Source organism: Paralichthys olivaceus, chromosome 16, assembly GCF_024713975.1.
Source record: "Paralichthys olivaceus isolate ysfri-2021 chromosome 16, ASM2471397v2, whole genome shotgun sequence".
Taxonomy (NCBI): Eukaryota; Metazoa; Chordata; class Actinopteri; order Pleuronectiformes; family Paralichthyidae; genus Paralichthys; species Paralichthys olivaceus.
The window spans coordinates 1,732,501-1,752,866 of record NC_091108.1 but is presented as its reverse complement, the minus strand read 5'-3'; the positions used below and the strand labels follow the sequence as shown (position 1 = coordinate 1,752,866).

The window sequence follows — 20,366 nt, the reverse complement described above, 5'->3', positions numbered from 1 at the left end:
CGCTGCTTGAAACCCACTCCTTCTCGCCTGGCACACAAACAATCTGTGCCTGGCCTCGCAACACGCTACACGCTACACGCAACACGCAACACGCTACACTCACACCAGAACCCAGCGAGTCTCTAAATCAACTAACGGGTTCTTCATGTTGTTGAAATGCACCGGTCGCCTCATGGGTGACATTTGACTCCCAGGGTGCAAACAACGGACACATCAAACTTCGCGTTAACGTGCACTGGTGATGGAAAAGTGATACTCATGATACACAACACGCACTGTGCAGAACTAGGCATGCAGTAGACGTGATCGTGGCTGTCGATGTCAGAACTGAGCCTCAATGTGCTCTTCACGTCGTGACACATGAAAAAACAGCAGACTCTTAGTTTTTTGAAGGAAACAATGATCCTCCTGATCAGCTGCGATTGTTGAGGGGAACAAATATCTCAAATATTTTTAAACCCCAGTTTCCTCTTTTTTTGTGAATCGCAATGAGATCAGCATGTGTGCCCCTCGGAGTTCCTCTAGAGTCAAACAGTGCCAGAGAAAGCTCCGTTAATAAACACACCGACTAACTTCATCTGCAACCAGAGAAGCTCTACTTCATGAACTCTCTGTTTCTGTGAAAGCGGAGGGGAGGTCCGGTGGCATTGAGCCAGGGTGGCGGCCTTGCGCCTCCCCCCTCCCCCTGCAGCGTCCCGCCCGGCGCTGTCACCAAGCTCATGGTGTCCTCGCCGCGTCCCGACTTAAGGTAACGGCTCCAATTTCACAGTTTAATTACGGCTAATCTGAGGAAACCGAGCCAATGCTAATGAGGCGGCGCGTGCTGGCGGTCAGGGCTCGTCAGGAGAAAGACTCGAGGACAAGGTGAGGATTCACAGCCCAGGCCTGTGGCGTGATCCCGGCCCGGGACGAGGACGGAGAGAGGAGCTACGAATTCATTAAAAAACAAATAGAAGGTTTTTACAGATGTATAACATTTGGCTGTTAATGCTGATGAAGCCAAGTGATGAGATACTGGAGTGCACTGACCGGGAGGAATTTCACTCATCTTGATAAAACCTGTTGTTTGCAGCTCTGGTGATTTGAGGAGCGACGGAAAACAAATTTATCCAAGAATAAATAAATTCATCGAACGAACGACCAGGTTTATCTGTGTCATCATCATTTTGTGTTTATGCAACACAACAATTTTTGGATTAAACAATAAAGATGGATGAGTTGTCTCTATTTCCTCCTGTTGTACAACAAGAAATCCTAAATAACTTCAAAACAGGTGTCGCGTATAGATTTCTGGAATATTTATCAAGACACGGACCATTAAATTATTCTTCCTCTGATTCGTCTCTGCATCTACGGCAAAGACAAACTCCGTCAGGACCCGAGATTTCTCGAGATGTCCTTTGAGAGACAACAGATAAAAATCCATTAACGTTCATATCTATCTTTTCTTCTTTTTCCATTTCATAATGCAATGATGAACCTGCAGAAATCTATGATCAGACCTTATCTTTATTTATTTGGTTGCTTTCAGGTAGAGAGGATTTTTTTTTTTTTCGGATGAAGGGGTGGGGGGGGGGTGGTGGTCTGGTCTGGAAAACAATGCAATCTCTGCAAAGTATTCACCACTTGATAAAAGCTGCCAAGGTCAGACCTATGGGAGACTGCTGGATTGAAAACATTATTTGTGCAGCAGGCCTGTATGACTGGAGAGCACTTTAAAAAGAGCAAAACTGCGGCGGCGGCGGAGTTTGAAGAGCAATAATGTCGTTGAACTTTCTTTAAAAATCTGCGTCTTGGCGTGATTGCTCGGAGGACCGAGGGCCAGACGTGAAAACAGACCTCTCCCGGTGTCTCTGTCTGAACTCGCTGATGATGGCGGCTGAGTTTTACACCCACTTCAGCTCAGCTTCTGTTTCACCACTTCTCTTATCTCTCAAAAGTAAAAGTTGGACTTTCTGTGCATGTCGCTGACCGTGTTTTGTTCTGTATCTGCTGATGTGTTCAAATCAGTCAAATATAAGCATCTAAATCGTCATCTAATTATGTTTACGTATAAAATGTGCTTCACATTCAGCATCTAACATGTTGTCGTGTGTTTAAAATTCAAACATTGTGTATTTATATAATTACTATTGTAGAATCCAGACTATATTTGTTTGCACTGTAAGAAATTAAGATTACAAGCTACGTTACAAAGTCATGTAGTTTTTTTAAACACACAAATAATAGGAAATCATGTTCTGTTGAACTTCTAATGCATCAAAAATAACCACAAACATTTACAGGTATTCTGGAGGTAACTGTTGCTTCTCTTTCTAATTCTGACTTAACGCACTTCGCTTTACTTTCAACACTGGATCAAATTCAAGCGACTCAGTTATCATCAGTGTAGAAATGCACCCCCCCCGGTGGGGGGGGGGTAATTCCTGCTAATTGCTCAGCACACACTCGTGCTGTGACTGAGAACAGATACATTAAGAAGACAAACAACAGTAATGTGAGTTAAGTCGTCCATCACATGCACGAGAAACAACCAAACGGCGAGAGGCCAAAAGTTACCGCTTGAATCTGTGAACGCGAGCAAAGAAAACTAATTTTAAAAAACAAATTAAAGCTAAAAATACTATTTCTTATAATTTTAAAGATAAAAAAAAACAATGGTTAGGGTTAGAATCAGGATTAAATAAAGTTCATTCAAAGTTTTGATTTAGATTTTGTCACTTTTTTCCAACCATTTCCACGACAACCGATCAAAACGGGATATTGTTAAAAGCTTTAAATTCAAATTTAATTTAATTTGGGATCAAATATTGTGAATACGGTGAACAAATATGTTTCAAGTTTGCTAAAGAATAATTCTTATTATTCTCTGTTTCTATTTCTATGACATTGTTTTATTCTAAAGTCTTAAACATGTGTCATGAGAGTTAAAGTAAAGGGAACATCACAAAATTTGGCCTCACGATACAATTTGTTTTTGATTTCTTTCGGTAAATGTTATCTACTCCACAGTCCTGATTTATTCTGCTTCTTAACATTCCAGTGAAAACAGTTGTGAATAGTTAAACTGTTTGTTTACCTGTCGCAGACAACAAAAGCCTCGGGGCAGACGCACTGACGTTCGGCATCGGAGACGAGACATCGAAGACGAGCCGCTCAGCACGATATCGTCGCTGACCTTTCAGTCCCCGTGGCTCTCAGCAGGTTTTTCTAGAGCTGCGCTGTGCACCTGTCTGTGTGTTTGGCCCGTGGTGATGCTGGATGCAGCTTCGTCTCTAAAACTGTGGAAGCGACCTGCAGTGATTGGGCCAAACTGAACACAGAACCAAAAACTGGAGGATCCAAATTCGACGGTGCACTTTCCTGGGCCCTGAACAATACGCATGACGAGTGGGAAGCCGAATAAAATAAACGGTTCTCGAGATATGTGAGACACATAAAGAGCGAGATCTGGAATTATTAAATAAAAGAATTATGAATCTCTCTTATTCTAGATTTGATTGACTGAGATCTTTTAAATCCCAGATTATTCTGGAGATTGACACGTTGATTAATTGACTTGTTTTATTTTCGGAGCTGTTTTAACAAAGACAGTTTTTATAAGTCTGATTATTCCTCAGAGAGGTTTGTGTGTGTTTCTGTAAATCTTAATACTGGAGTGTATGTGTTTATGTCCATGCAGCTTCATATACACACACACACACACACACCACAGCTGTATAAACACATCAGTCCACCATTGCACATTAGCTCTGTCAGCTGCAGGTCTCCAGCACACATAAGCTGAGGTGATGCATTCAGCTAACCCTGTGGAGATTCTGGGGAGCTTGTATGTGGGTGGGGGTAATTACGGCGGAGCCTCCGGGCCCTGACGAACCTCCCTGTGCCCACCCGGGGAGCAGTGAGCCTGGGTGAGAGCGTCTCCGCGCCTGCCTGTCAGCGTCCAGCAGCTCCACGGCCTCCCAGCTAACACAAACCTTTAGCTGCAGATGCCTCACAGTGTGAGCTGCTGCTGTTTCTGTCACTGGGAGGAGAAGGGACTTGGGGACGGTAGATGTGAAAAGATGGAAGAAGATGGTCATACATGTGCGACGCATGTTTCTCTCTGGTTCCTTCTTCGACTTTCTTAATACATCGGTTTGTCGTTAAGAAAAACATTTATCTTCCAGTCAGACCAAAAACTTAGTGTTTGACCAAAGGAACAAACTCAGTCTACAGGCCTTGACTTGAGAATTTTATTTTTCCAAACTACTGTTCTGACACACACACACACACACACACACACACACACACTGATCTTCCTCTACATTTGCTGATGGTGTTTATGTTAACGAGTGAGTGGACCACACCAGCAGTCCACTATCATACCAAGATGCCACCGGCTAATCAGGCGTGAGGAGAAGTTAATGAGACGAGCCATTTCAGAGTCTCGGGCCGTTTGCTCGATGACATTGTTCCAGTGTGTCCACTCTGAATTACATCAGACCAGCCTACAGGTGCACATCACCAGGCCCCATGCCGTTGTCCTCAGAGACTGTTGGGAGTGGGTTCTTGTCCCAGAGAACCAGAGAGCTGAGGTGCCGTCAAATTCTGAGCTTTCCTTTTTCTACCTTTTTCTTTCCCCCCGTTTGACCTCGACTGCACCTAACGGCCCATTTAGCACCTGGGGCAGATGCAGAGGGTGTGTGAGCCTTGTATGTCTTTGGAGCCATGTTGGTTACCAGAGGGGCGTCCACAGCCCCCGTAAGCAGCCCGCCGCTCTGCTGAAGTTCGAGTTACGGCGACAACGATGTACGCTTGAAGCACAGGGGAGAATCCAGCCCAGGTACAGAGGTGTCTCACATGTTAGAAAATTATTATTATTATTATTCTACACAGAGAAAATCATCTTGCAGGATATTTCTGTCCCTGTGCATGGAAGCTTCCATCATGGTGGACAATAATGAAACATCAGTCTCAGAATATCAACAAACTGATTTAATATAAGTCACTCAGCTGCAAAAAATCTATGATACTTATATCTACGGTAGCTGCAGTGATCTGTACCTAGAGCTGGATCTGCATCTAAATACATTCCATGGGGGGGGGCATGTTTACATAAAAGTACATAAGATGAAAAATATTAAAAACGAACCAAAAATTCTCGAACTACATTAAAAAGCATCGACTTTTTTTCTTCTTCTCTGACCAGATCTTATGAATCGGTAAAAACGAGGAACTGGAAATATGCTGTGACCTCTGTGGCAGACGTGCACTCACCGTCTCCTGTAACCAGATAGACCGCACAGTCTGACAGACACCTGGAATATATACCAGCATGCATCTGGCACTCCGGGCCCCCGCGGTGATTCGTGATTACCATATCAAAGGCCGTCCGGGCGCCGAGTCTCGGCCAGAGAGAGAAAGGAGAGCCAGCACTTCAACAGCCTCTCGATTCAATTTTTCACATGGAGCCATTTGAATATCTATGGCAGGAGATGCAGATGGATCAGCCACACAAACGCCCACGAGTCGACAAATGCACACTCAGGTGCACTTTCACGCCGACACATGAGGGGACGTACAATATACATGTATGTATGCAGGCTCACACGCGTGCTATTGTTCTGATCGTCTCTGATCTGTTTTTCTCTTTGTGATGAAAATTAGCGGTGGAGCACGGCGCCGCGGAGAACACACAACCTTGATGCAGCGGCTTCATGAATATTCTCATTCAAATCCAGCTGTTTTCAGGCACCTGGACGGCAGCAGACGACAATTGTCCGTCATTACGAGTGCCGCCATCACTCCACATCCTAACTAACCACAGACTAGACTGCATCCTCGGCGAAATCATGATAAAAGCCGTTTATTATGGCTGAGTGGGAAGAGCAAGGCACGGTGAGAAATTCTATTCAATGAGATCTTCTGCAATATTGTGAAATGAGGATGAACTCTGAAATCCAGATTATCTGTTGTGGAAACGGATTATGTGCAGATTACACTCCATCACTATGCACGGCATAATGGGACAAAAGCACAAATTGGACAGAGGGAGTTTTTATCTGTGTGTTGCCTGAAAAGATTAACGAGCGGTTGCGTTTAAACAAGTGAAACAGATTTAGGAAAAATCTCATCCGGACATTTTCTGGAGTTTTTAACAGGAGTCTGGCTGGAGAAAGTCAAAATCAAGTCCAGAGTTCATCGCTCGTCTGAAAGCAGATTCTGTTTGTTCGAATAATTCGATTAAAATGATTAAACAAACTGCAAATATGAGCATTTTGTGTTTGTTTTCTAGTTTCATTGAGATTGACAGTGTGATTGATATTAGCCCAGTGTGACTGATATTAGCCCAGTGTGACTGATATTAGCCCAGTGTGATTGATATTAGCCCAGTGTGACTGATATTAGCCCAGTGCGGCCAGTTCAGTGCAGTTTGTCCCTCTTGATTCACTTGTCTCTGTATAAAGGCTCTTGAATATCAAAGTTTGCAGCCGTTGATTTCTCTGGTGAGTTCACGTCTCTCCAGCTGAAATCAGTCAGATCAGCCGCTGTAATGTTCGATCCTCACGAGATGAATCTGTGTAAATGTGAGTTTTTTTTAAAATGATGGTGAAAAGGTCACTCTACTGTTGTTGTTGTTTTAGCTTCATTAGCTCCTCCCCTCCTCCCTCTATTTGTGAAATTGCTCTTTCCAACAGATTGGAAGCGCCTTGATTTAAAATGAACAAAGCGAGCTGGTCATGGTGGAGGGGGATTAGTGCCACTCCACGACAATTATAATCTGGTTGCAGCCACAGCGGCCTTATCTGCTACCTCCCTCCCCCCTCCCTCCCTCCTGACACACACACACACACTCACTCTCTTAATTGGACTCAAGTCTCGGTGTGCAGACGACAGAGTTTTTCGCGGTCTCTGACGTAACATCTTTACTGCAGCACTTCACTCTTTGGTTATACAGCCGGTGATGTTCAGATTTATAATCTACGTCCATAATACGTCATTGTTGCCTTTTCAAACTAAAACGATTTTTTGTTCACGCGACTGTTTTGGCTCCATATCAGTTTTAACGCTACATCATGTGACCACTCACGTACACTGGGCACCAACTGAGGTTGATGCCTGTTGTTTTCTTCTGGAAGGGGGTCACGTGATTGGAGCCTGACGAATCAGCGAAGTCTGTTTCTCTCTAGTAAAAGCAGCGTTTCCAAACTGTGGACGCCAGATGTGTCCAGAGCAGAGCTGAAGCGTTTTCAAGTGTAAACGTAAAGAAGTGAAACTGATTCAAATCAGAGAACATGACAGCTGAATAATCTGTATTTTACTGTCGATCTTACTTGTCAGTAATTGAGTTTCAATTGTCTTGAGATTAACTGATTTTTATACCAGAAATCTTTCCAATAATCTAACTTCTCTCACTCTATTTTGCATTGTTTGTGATTTATTCAAGGGTTGCATTTACTTAGTAAAGTGCCTGCACTTAAGAGTTAGAAAAAGTAGAAATCTGCGCCAAAAACATCACATCAATATGCTTACTGAAGCTTCGCAGCATCCGCCGCCCTGAATTTCAAAGCACAAAGCAGCAGCAATGAGAAAAGGCAAATTACTGCCTCAATTTCTCAGAAACACGATACGTGAGGAATTCAAAAGTGCGGTCACGAATCATGAATGACCCGAAGAATGAACAGCGGGAGATGTGCTGATTCACTCTGAGGCTTTTGCACTGGACATGAAGGTGGTTGAAGGACGACACTTTGGAAACACAGAGGAGGAAAAGAGCGGCTGACTTTCTCTGAATAATTATCCAATGCAACGCTCCGCGGTTCAATGACACCAAAAAAATAAATAAAGTCACTGTGATGAGAAGAACTTCAGATGATTATCAACTGTCACGACTTTGGACACAAGTTGTTTCTCCCGTTATTCCGTGAGAAACCAAATGTTGAAACGTTAATGAAAGTGAAAAATACAAATTCTGAATCCACATGAAGATTTGCTGGTTCCTCCTCAGACGCAACCGACAAACAACCAGGCAGGTGAAAACATAACCTCCTCAGTGGAGCTAAAGAACCAGGTGATTTTAAACGCTTTATAATTGTGTTTAAATCGACGAAGTATTTCAGCGTAATTTATTCATTGCACTTAACATGCTGGATTGCAACGTGAATTAATTTATACAACCCCTCGATAATTCACGTGCTGTTTTACCGTTTCGACTGTTTTGTCGTTAATGGTTTTATTGCAGGCTATTTTTTTTCTCCCCCATTACCTTTTACTGCTGCAACAACTTAATTTCCCCCCACAGGGATCAATAAATTCTCATGTTATTTTCGTTTCATCAATGAGAAAATGAGAATTCATTTGTCCGCCTGCCGAATAAGCCCGACACCCAAACTGAGAGTTTGGACGTCTGTGAGGAGACAAACCGTCTCCTCCGCAGAAACTAACTTTTCTTTTTTTGTGTTTTTATCCTGTCAGCAGTGATGTAGTATGCTAATATTCGTATTTTACAGTGTATGATGAACTATAATAAACACCGTGCGGGCTGATGATGGATGTTAGGGTTTTTTCTTCTTCCTGGCAGCCTGTGATGGAGGGATTTTCTCTGCTTCTCTCTCTCCCTCGCTTACAACAAAGGTTCAATCGGCCACATTCGGCTCCTGTTTGCAGCTCGGTATTGATCAACCCCATAGACCCCCCCCACCCCCCACTCCCTTCTTTCACCTTCCCCAACCCCCCTCTCATTCTCCTCACCTCCCTCCTCCGCCCTTTTCCAACCGCTTTCCCTCTCAGACCTCGCTGCTGCCACTTTGATAAGCGTGGTGAATGGCATGCCGTCATCGGTACAGACTAACTCCTGAATCAATAGGCGAGTGCAGTGGCTCAGCAGCCTATTTGGCAGGGATGGTGGAGAATAGCAATGCTGGGGGAAGAAAACCACTGAGAGCGGTGGCGGGGATGCGGACGCCAAACCTTTTGAACGTTGGATGTTTTCGTTGAGATGCTGCTTATTTATTTTCTTGGTTCCATAACTGAGAAGAAATACCAATAAAGCAAAATAACAATTTGTGGGCGTCACATTTTCCTACTTGGACGGCCCACACTATTGTGCATTTTTGAAATGTGGTTATTTGTGATATTAATTACCCTGAAAGTAAAATCTTAATTGCAGTTTATACAGTGTCTGATTTTCCTTGATTACAGGCAAGTGCAGCACAACAAACATAGTCCAGCCAACGTGAAGGAAACCATGTCATTACAAGGTTTTTGTCCGATCAGGCCCGACTCCCCCCCACTCTAACCTCAACCCCATCCAGAGCCAGATCACCCAACATCAATGTTGGACCTCCTGTCTTCCCAGGAGGAGAGGACGCTGCTGTGGCAACACGGTATTACAGTTTGGAACTGAGATGTTCAAATCCTTGGCTGTTCAGGTTGAGGTGAATAAACACCGGTGGACGCAGACTCATTTGTTGGGATCACCTGAGACTTGTGATTTAAAGTGTACTCACGTCAGTGACTCCGGCCTCCAGGATGCTGAGCTTGGCTTCTTTCTCCAAATCCACTTTCTGCTTGACTAGAGTAAGAAAACACACAGACACAGGAAAGATCTTCAATGAACTGAAAATGTCACACGCTGATTTGGGATATTTTCTCAGCCAGTCAAAGAAAAGTCAACCGTGGAAAAGCATCAACAATCTGTACGACAGAGTAAAATAGACAACTGAAATATGTACGGGGAAAAAGAAAAATCCAAACTGACAGAAACCATTTTTTAGTACTTTTAAGTCAATGTCCAATTGCTAACATGGAGGAGGTGGGGTTTATGTCCCATGCTCCAGCCAACCACTAGGTGTCGATCACTATGATTTGGCTTCAGATTCAGGGAGCTATCATGTCGTCCATCTTTAAATCCAGTTGCTGAAGCTGCTAACGTGTGTACGCTAAATTTTATGACCTGTTCTGCAGCCAGCCACCAGGGGGCGACTGAGCACGGTGTAGCTTCTTATTTGGTGAGGCAAAAGATGGGCGACATGACAGCTCACCAAATAAGTAGCACCCTGGTGGGACTTCGTTAACATCCAGAGAGAGTGAGGGCATGGAATGACAGTCGTTACATTCAAGCCCTGATCCAGACAAAAACAATCCCAGAGGTCTGAGTCATATTTTGACGTTAGTGGATGTCGAGTGAGATTTCAAATCTTAGTAAGGAAGATATTTTCTCTGGTCTTCCTCACTGTAATATTTCTAAATCCAACCTCACTGTAAATGACGGAAGCACTGAAACTTTCAGGAGACAGGAGGTGGTGACGTTGGAGCTGTGAGTTCTTCCCAGACACAAACGTTTGCTAAATGAGGCCAACAACATCTCCGCAGGGCCTCGACAATAAACGCTGCTGTTTCACAACCAAATGAGCTATTACTGTAGCATATCTTCACTTTATGAGTATGAATATTTTAACCTGACCTGCCGCCAGGCAAATATTAAAACAAATTTCCACACAAATAGAATTAAACCCTGCACTGAGCTCTTTTTTCATCACTTTAAAGGGAAGCAAATGGAGGGCTACAATTAAAATTCATGGTGCAGCACACAGCATTAGAGCCAGAACGTCATGTTACGAAATTAAAAAAAAATGAATGCATCATTATGTTCACTTTGCTTTGCATCTGAATGAAGCGGCGTGGAGGCAGAGAGAAAGTCTCCTTTGTTGACACCAGACAGATGAAGGAAATGCAAATAGAAAAACCTGACTCGTCCAAATTCACTTTTTAGACCTTCAGATTTCATCAGGGTAAAATCTGCCAGTACATTTATAGCACTGGGTCGTTCGACCAGAGAGTTTGACCTGAAACACGATCGTTTAAAGGAGAATGAAGAAAGACACATCTTTAAAAGGAAGTCATAAAGTGTGTGCATGTCCTGGTCATTGTGTTGTGTTTGACGGTGAGCGTTAATTCAGGTGGTGAACAGTGCACAATAAGCCACAGTGAAGAGTTGTGGGGGCTGGTGGTCGGTGTCCAGGCCTCCGACAGAGACTGAGGAGCACCTTGCCAAGTGGGCTGTGTCTTATCGGTGCTGTCAGCAGGTAGCAGCTCCCCTCAGTGGGAGACAGAGGATTATGAAGAAGCTGAACAGCTTCGTCAACGTCACCTCTTGTGCAGTGACGAGCATCTGAACAGACTTCTGCTTCAGTCTTACACGTGTCTGATGGACACGTCTGGTGCTTCCTGTTCAAACTTCCTCTCAGGAGTTTTCAGGGACTCGTCCAAAGGTTTGGTTTGGAATGGTTCAGCCCACAGAGGGGATACACGCTGGTCCTTTAACCGAAGCTGCGAATAAAGTCAAACAACAAGTCTCGATATGGGGGCGCCACCATCTTGCACTGATGAGGCCACAGAGCTAACTGATGCCGTCTTTAAGAAAACATTAATTCAAACACGTATATTTTAGATTGGCCCTTCCACTAACATGTTATGTCCAACACTGCAGCCTGCCACCAGGGGGCGATCAGGATAATTTGGCTTTCATGTCTATGATATGGAGGCAATCAATCAATCATCTATTTAAAAAGTGAAGACGAATGTTTTAATCTGATGGTCCGTCTGTTTTTTTTTTATCCACATCTGGATCAGAGAAGCTTCATTTTCTGAGATAAAGAGGAAGAAAGTGATTTATTCCATTTTTGTATTTTTCCTAAAGCCCTGTCCTCTAAAAGTAAATAACACATTATTGCAGCTTTATCTTACTCTCATCTTATTGATAGAAATCTATTTTATTTGTTTCAGTCTGCTGCTCTTTAACCTTTTGTTAGTGTCCTTTTCTTTCAAACCGTGGAGCCATCGCACCGACCTCCTGAAAATGTTTCAGAGGATTATTCAGTAGAAATGAAACTCGGGCAGAAAACCAGAGTCAGTGAAAAACAACTGAACACGCTGTTGCCTAAAGTGCCCATGGTAATTGGTGAGGCAAAACCTGTATTAGTTGCATCTGCAGGGGGAGCCTAATTGACTGGCTCTCTCTCACACACACACACACACACACACACACACACACACACACACTTAATTCCTGATACAGAATCAGAGTAAAAAGCCTCGTGCACCAAAACACAAACAAACATGAAAGTGCACAACATGATTTTCGTTGGGAGGGATTCACAAAACTCCGGAGCAACACGGGAGCCCGCCTCGTTCCCTGGAGTGACTTTCCACCCGGCCAGCGAGCGTGACTACATCACAGGCGGTGAGCTGCCTCTAATTAGCCGACGAGTCTTTGGACCTCACCACCGTGGCCTCTCCGATATGTAGCCAACAGCTACGGGACCATCCATTCCTCTCCTCTCCTACAAATGAGTCCGAGTCGGACGAGAGCACCGCTCCTGAACAGGAGAGCTGAGGCGGCTCATTTGTATCCCAGCGAGTTTTCTCTCCAAAAGCCAAATTGGATACATTTTTAAGAAGCTGCAATGGGCTGCGAGTCGTGATCAGACCAGACTGGCGACTTTTCTTTTCGCCCGACTGGCAGCGCAGTGTGAAAACAAGCCGTAATGTGACAAAGTGGGAATGGCGCAGCGATGGACTGCAGACTGAGAGCGGGCAGAAGGGAAATGATCTATACTCAGATTATTCTATTTTTTTCCCCCCATTTCCAGAATATTCCGTCTCCCATTGTAACTCTCGGTCACATTTGAACGAGGGGGGAAATTGGGCCTGAAGGAAGTAACGAGGACCAAATCTCATTTCTACAAAAGAGGCCCCTTCGTTTTTCCCTCCAAAACACTGAGGCGCTTCATTTGTCACTCTGGCCGCCCCTTTCCTGAATTTTGCTTTATGTTAACTCAATGTATCTGAGGCGCCTTGAGGGAAACACAGCGAGTGCCGGGGATTTAGAAATGCTTCATTTTTCACCACTGACAAAAGGGAAAAGCCCAGTCTGGCTCCACGAGGCCTGAACCAACAGAATAGATGCTTTTGCAGCACGGAGGGGTCGTTATTTCAACCACTAACCACCCCCACCCACCCAACGTCCATACCTCGCTCTCACTCACCCTCCCGGGTACATTTCAGGACTCGTACAATGAGAAGAAAACAACAGCCATCCGTCAAAACCGGAGGCAGCAGGAGGAGCACAGCAGCATCGCTGCAGTGACACAGGGATGTAATCACATTAGCTGATCTTGTGATCACAGCACAAATTAAAATATATCGGTTGGTATATATGGTTGGTGTCTCTCTGTGTCCCCGTCCTGTGTACCATCGTGGAATGTCTTTTCCGAAAAAAATAATACAAATAAAATGAAATAGTAGATCATAAAGCCAGGAGAAGTTATTGGAGGTGAAGTTTAGCTGTTTCTTTCAGCAGACAACAGCCGACCGGGGAGTTTAGTTCTTCAGTGAGATTATTTGAAAAACACAAAATACACAATAAATCCTTCAAACAGCAAAATAAAACAAGTAATTATATGAAAAATAAAAGTAAAACAATGATCGGGTTATGATTGAGACTGAGAGCTTGTGACGTGGCTTTTTTTCCCGTCAAACCTGCCGCATGGTTTCACGTGATGAGTGACAAACGAGGATTTTCAGAGACGTCTCTCCCTATTTGTAAACAAACTCTTCATCTCGTGAACGACGTCGCGACTCACGAATATTTGTGTCAAAACGTATTTGCCCGTCGTTTTTTCAAAAGCCTCTTAATTGGATGTGGTTTCACCCTCACTTGAATTAATTCAATTTCTGATATCAACTTTTCAGCCTTCAATCTGTTCCTCGTTGATCCCGACCACCCCCGGGTCTTATCGCCGGCGGTAATCTGGGAGTGTGTAGTATGAACCAGCAGCAACGGCTTATGTGTGTGTGTGTGTGTGTGTGTGTGTGTGTGTGTGTGTGTGTGTGTGTGTGTGTGGATGGTGGGGGGGTGGCGGACTATGAAGACAATGCCATGTGTAATTAAATTCAAAAGCGGGGGGGTTGAAATGGCATCCGGGGCCACCTGGGGGACGAGAGATCATTAAGGAAGGGGAGAAAGAAAGAGAGATGTGAGGAGAGACAGTGATGGACAGATTAGGGAGACAAAATGATAGATGGGAGAAAGAGTGAACGAGACGGAAAAATGAGGGGTGAGAAAGGAGGAGGAGGAGGAGGAGGGAGAACGATGATGTGGAGAGAGGAACAGACGGGGGAAAGAGAGAAAAGGGGTTTGTGGGAGAAAAGAGGAAAATTAACAGGGAATATGAGAAAAAACTACTTTTACTTATAATAGTAAAACTTGTGAAGGTCTATCAACAAGTTATGAAGCTGAATTAAGTTATGAATGAAAAGTGAGACTGTAAACAACAAGTAAATATGAAAGATATGACGCGTATTTACAGCAAATTAAACGGTTGTATGTGAGAACGCAAATATCCGAGTCGGTGGTTACTGACATTTTCTGGACATTTGTCTGAAATGTGAGAAACCAGCAGAAAGATCCACAGCAAGCAGGTGACCGTGTTGACGAGGTTTCTAACACGTGACGAAGAAGAAACGAGAAAAATACAAAAAATCTCAGAAAGATCTGTATTTTCTACGTATAGCTTGGCAGCCGTATAGTTAACGTGGAGGTTATGGAGTCTAGAACATTTTCCAGTTGCAGTTACATAAGAGCCATAATGTGTTTGTTGTTGTGATGAAAACTGTTCACGGCATTAATTGATGACATTTAGCTCGTCGCATCTGCTCCCTTTGATTCATTCACATTTTAAAAAGGTGGGTATTAAACACCTCGATTAGTTTACATAAACAATTCATTACGCTGATATGACACCGGGGACCCCGGCAGGAAAACACATCCCAACCACCCACAACAATTAATGACTTTACATCAGCCGATGCCTCGCTGCACAGGGACAGGAAGCCCTGTTCCAATAACAAGTGTTCATTAGCAGATCGCCACTCGCATTATGAAACATGAAACCATATAAATCAGGTTCCTTTTTTTTTTTTTTACCTCCTCTTTTACTCTTTCTGTTTTCCACATTCACACACAAATACACAGCCGCTTTTCCAGCAGAGCAGCTGGGAAGTGAGTAAAAGAGGGAATTGTCATAAAAGCTAATATTCCCCAAGTGGAGGTGACCTTTGAGAAATTGAGTCTTGAATCATAAAATCAAATACTCCACAAATGGAAGTGACCTCCAGTATGTGGTGGCGAAAAATGCAATAAAACTCCCTCCAAAGAAATGTGATGACAAACTGGATTTGTGCAAATTTCGCCTCCAGTCGCCGCTAAGTCCTCCTGCTCTGCTCTGCTCGTCTCCTCCTGTCCTCCTTTCTTTTGTCTCCTCTTACATCTCCATCCCGCTTCCTTGTCTTCTCCCATTTCACTTCAGCACATTTAATATCTCGCCAAAAGGAATCTATCGTACGTGTCAACACGGGTAATTAAGTATATCTCATGACGTGACTGAAACTTTCGTATGAAACCAAATTAAAAATGTCCCAGTTTCATCCACCTTCTATAAGTTCTACCAACTATCTTTACATGACATGTACACTGACTCTTTCAGTTGGTCCATGTCTCATCCACTAACATGGTAGAGGTGGGGATTATGACCTATACTGCAACCAGCCACAAGGGGTTTAATTGAGATGTTTCATTTTTGGGTGTGGTCATGTCGTCCGATCTTAAACCCTGTAATTGAACGTCTTGTTTTTTTTTAACTTACCCTTTGATCCTCTCCACTCCCCTCTCTTCTCCCTTTCATCTCCCTTCTCTCCCCATCCCCTGTCTGCCCTCCCTCTCTCTGCTTGTGTCTATTTCTTATCCTCTCCCTCCTCCCTTCACTGCAGAGTGTTTGTCGGGGGGGGGGGGGGGGGTCTCTTGGGCTGATAAGTGGCAGATGACGATCGCTTGGCGAGGCCGGAGATAAGCCTGGCAAAAAAACCAGTGCGGCCATCTATCACACCTCCCACAGTCGAGTCAGGCATCACTAGGCCGAGGAACGAGGGGACGCTAACAGCTCTCCATCTTCAGACGCAGGAGGAACTCCCTGACAGAGCGAGCGACACGCACCGGATAGTTTCTGTAAATAGCGCTCAGTGTTTGCTTTAGTGCCTGACAGGCAGGAGTTTACTCCACAAGGACGTTTCACATCAGGTGAGATATTGACTGCAGACGACTAAATTGAGTTTTTCACGTCTTACTGTGATTAAGAAAGACTAAAAAGAGGCACTGCTGGGATCAGTTGGTAGAGCCGCTTCCCTTAATAAGCTTTGGGCCCTAAATAGTTTCTAATCTGGCAAACACGCTGAAAGAGTTTTCTCCAGCAATTACTGTGTCTCCTCTTGTGCCGTTTGCTGCATTTTTATGTGTATGCACTTGTCAGGCCGTCAGGATGAGCTGAGTGCAAACACATGCTTTTACCATCGGATACTTGAGCGATTCCCTCTGTCAACTTTGGAATTAATCACGTTCCATCACTTTCTGAATTCAAAGTTTTAGCGTGTGCACATGCATCGTATCCAGAAAACACAGTTGGATGGGAAGCAGCCAATGAAAACAGCAGGTAGACATTTTTTTTTTTGTTTGAAAAAAAATGGTCAAAAAAAGAGACAGGAGCTAAAATCAAGTGTTTCAGACAGAGGATGAAAAGAGGAGCTGCAGCAATGGAAAGTCTTAGGAAAGTCTTTTTCTAATGTTTTCTGAACATTAGAGCATGTAAACATTTTCAAGTTATAATACAAATTAACATTATAAACCTGGATGTGAGCAGAATATGTCTCCTTGAAGTTCTAAACAGCTTATGCAGTTTTTAGTTTTCTCATTTTTTTGATTCAGAACAAGATTCTTGTAGATTCATCTAAGTAATAATTATTTCCCTACTGCGTTTCTATAACGTATAATGTGTGTTATAGATCGAACATTCTACTGTAACCATGTTATTTTCCCCGGAATTGACTCCACTGTTTGATTCTCAGCGGTGACGCTGCCTCTGTTCCTGCCTTTCATAGTAAAAATATTGAACTAATTATGCCGCAGCGCATTGAATTAGAAGCTGAATGTAAACACCTCAGCGGCCACGTGCTGTCAGAGGTGATGCTGCTGAGTAAGAGCACGGAGAGAAGCAGCGGGAGAAGAAAAAGAGGCTGCACTTACTGCTCCTGACAGAAAAATTGACATGGAAAGCCAACACTTAACACTGCCCTACTCCATCACTCTCCCTCCATTCCTCTCCCTCTCTATCTCCCCCACCTCTCTCTCTGATGGATGACCTTTACAGAACATGAGTCATCTTCTCGGCTAACTGGGCGAGAGAGTGTGTAACAGAGAGAGGGAGAGAGAGTCGAAGGTGGCAGTGCCAGTTTTCTTCGCTGTAACAGGACATGGTTGAAAATAGATTTTTTTTAAAAATATGATTAACGTACTGCAAATGTCCCGATGAATGTAAATAAAGATGGACGAGATGACAGGTCCCCCAAAAGTGAAGCCAAACCATCTAGCCTCCTCCATGTCAGTAGATGGGACACGGACCAAACTTAAAGGCCTAATTAATTCTAGGTTCTAATTACTAAGATGTTCGTGTTCATTTGATGATAATAAAACGTGGTGAACTGATTGACAAGCACACAAGCACGTTCACCTCGATAACGTGGCGCCACAAAACGTTCCTGGCTGAGCAGAGTCGTGTTGCGACTCTGCAATAAATCGTAACTATCTCATTAATGTTAAGATGGTGGTTCTGTGGTTCACTGTCGTCTCAGGTTCCAGGTTCAAATCCCAAATACCGATAAGCGGTACAGGGAGGGAGGGAGGAAATGGATGGACCACAAAGAAAGAGCAGAAAACACCAACGTTGTCTTCCAGCATCTCTGTGTGTGTGTTTGTGTGTGTTCATCGCCATGCAGCATACTGGTGTTTCAACACAGCCAAGGCCAGGCGGCTCAGCAGTCAGGTGGCGGACGCCTTCATGAGGAATCGCTCAGGCTTCTCCTCCGCCAAGATTTCACTTAGAGGAAAGATCCTCCATTATCAGTGAAGGGGAGGACAAGCGGTCCAAACGCCAGAGGAGAAAACCTTGAGCTTTCAATCGTTTCCTCGCTTCCTCATCTCGCCTGCTCAACAATCTATTTGTAAGAATGTTGATGCTCGAGGTTGTTCATCTTGCAGATTCAAGTAAAAGTTGTTTTGTGTAGGACATATTGGTAAAACATGCGGCAAACTGACCCTGAAACCAGGCAGCCGATACATGAGAAAAAGGAAGCTGGGCTGGTTTTCTACATTGAAAAACTGCCTTTTGAGGAAAGGAGTCGAACTACTCAAGCAAGTTTTTGTTATTGGAAGATTGTTTGGAAAACAGATAGTATTGTTACATTCTGTGGAGTCACACATTGTATTTCAAAATCTTTGCTTGAAATTGTATCTGCAAACAAGTCTTAACTCAAATATCTGACTTGAGAGGATGTAGCTTAGATTGAGTTCAGTGAAAACGACAACATAAGCTACTAAACTGTTGGGATTTACATATCTATCCATCTATCCCTCTATCTGTCTATCTGTCTATCCATCTATCCCTCTATCCATCTATCTATCTATCTATCCATCCATCCATCCACTATGTCCATGCATCGTAAAGTTAGAAAGAATGAATGTTAGAAAAGTTTTGATCTGTGGAGGTGGTTGTTTGGTCGTTATATTTTCTTTGTTGCTATTTTTCCTGGAAAATAAAAACTGGCCTTTGAAAACCATAGTTTATTCAGTTTTTTATCAGCCCGACATCAAATACACAAGACTCTTAGTTTTTTGACGCTCTGTGTAAATACGTGTGAGAGCAGTTAGAGAAATAAGTGAGAAGAAAGAAAGGACTGGTCAGTTTCTCCTGCCCGCCTGCGGCCTGCCTCGCACCGCCACTGTGATGGCCGCATCTGACAAAGCGCCGAGCAAGGCAGCAGAGAGCACACATCTCAGTATCAACACCGCCTCAGGGCACAGCGGCCTGATGGGTAAATCCACGATAAGAGAGCTTTGCACATCAAGACGTTATCCTCGGTGAACATGCCATCTCGTCCCGCGGCTCCTAATTACAATTCCAGGCAGGAAAAAAAATCTGCCAAAGAGATAAATCTGAAAAGGGACAGCAACACCTGAAACGTGACAAGTTACTGTAGCTTCTGTTTATTGCGGGTTTGTCTGGGTGGAGGGAAAACTTCTGGCGTTGTTGCTGCTTTGTTACAGTAATTTTAATAATATTAACTACAGCAACAATATTAAAAATGAATTCTTGCTGTGAGAGGATGTCTCAGCTTTGGAGAAACGCCAGATGCCTTCAAGCAGAAAGAGGCGGAGGAGGGAGAGGGGGCCGAACACCGGCGGTCGCTCTCAGGAGCCCGAGCGATGGAGTTCACGTTGTGTATATGAGGCAGCCTCCGGCGTGAAAGACAACAATAAAACAAGTAAACAAACCAACAAGAGCGGGAAAAAAAAAATCCAGGGAAGTGACCGGTGGGTAATCTGGCATTAGGCTGCTAGCGCCCACTCAGAAGCTGCATCTGTGGGACAGATCCAGAGGATGAGCGGGAGATATTCCCTGGAGCATCAGTGGATCCAAGGCTCGGCTTTTACCTGCAGGGCTGAGCCATTTCTGAGGTATTGAGTGTCAGCTGCAGGTCCAGGGATGAAGGAGTTCACCATCATTAATGCCGTCTTTTCTACGCTGAAGGATGACGGAGACGGGGCTGTCAGGAGTTTGAAGATGGATTTAATGGACGGAAAAAAGTTAAGATACTTTAGAAACAGACACTGTTGATTCCAACTTTTATTTCTGGGCCCAGTTCGTTGATTGATGCACTTTTTTACTAAACTGGTGGTAACTCCTAAATATGTGGAAGGTCAGAAGTCTACAGGTGGATTCAGATAACACTAACACAACACAAATTAAAATGTTCAACCTATATATATATATATATATATATATATATATATATATATATATGATATATATGAGTATGTCTCCGGTGCTGCTTTTTCACAAGCGACTGTTGTTTGATTCCTGAGAAACTGCTAATTTCAATCCGCCCTTCGGAGTGGTGTGCATTACACACACAAAAACATACGTATACAAGCATGTCACAGTCTTTTGGTTTTAACACACAGACACTTGTGCTGTACGGCAAACGGGTTGACATATAAAATACTTAAAGTGTGTGTGTGTGTGAGAGTGAGATAGAGAGCGAGAGAGAGGGATCAGGACTTGGACTCAGACCTGGAGCCCAAGGTGACCTCATTACCAACATTTGTTACGCTTGTCGCTGCAAATCACACACGGTGTCTGTTAGGATCCAGCGAGCACCTTGCAGCCGTGGCGGCCGGAGACCCACCCATCCCCACGGCAGGGGAGTGCAGAGCT

General features: G+C 44.0%; 1 protein-coding gene across 1 annotated transcript in view; it reads right to left on the bottom strand.

The window, feature by feature from the left end:
• Nucleotides 1–20,366, bottom strand: part of LOC109643271 (receptor-type tyrosine-protein phosphatase N2-like) — a 117,807-nt gene that overhangs the window by 43,384 nt on the left and 54,057 nt on the right. The window contains exon 12 of the mRNA XM_069511541.1: nucleotides 9,492–9,556. Coding sequence (XP_069367642.1) covers nucleotides 9,492–9,556 — 65 coding nt within the window. The remainder of the gene's footprint in view (nucleotides 1–9,491; nucleotides 9,557–20,366) is intronic.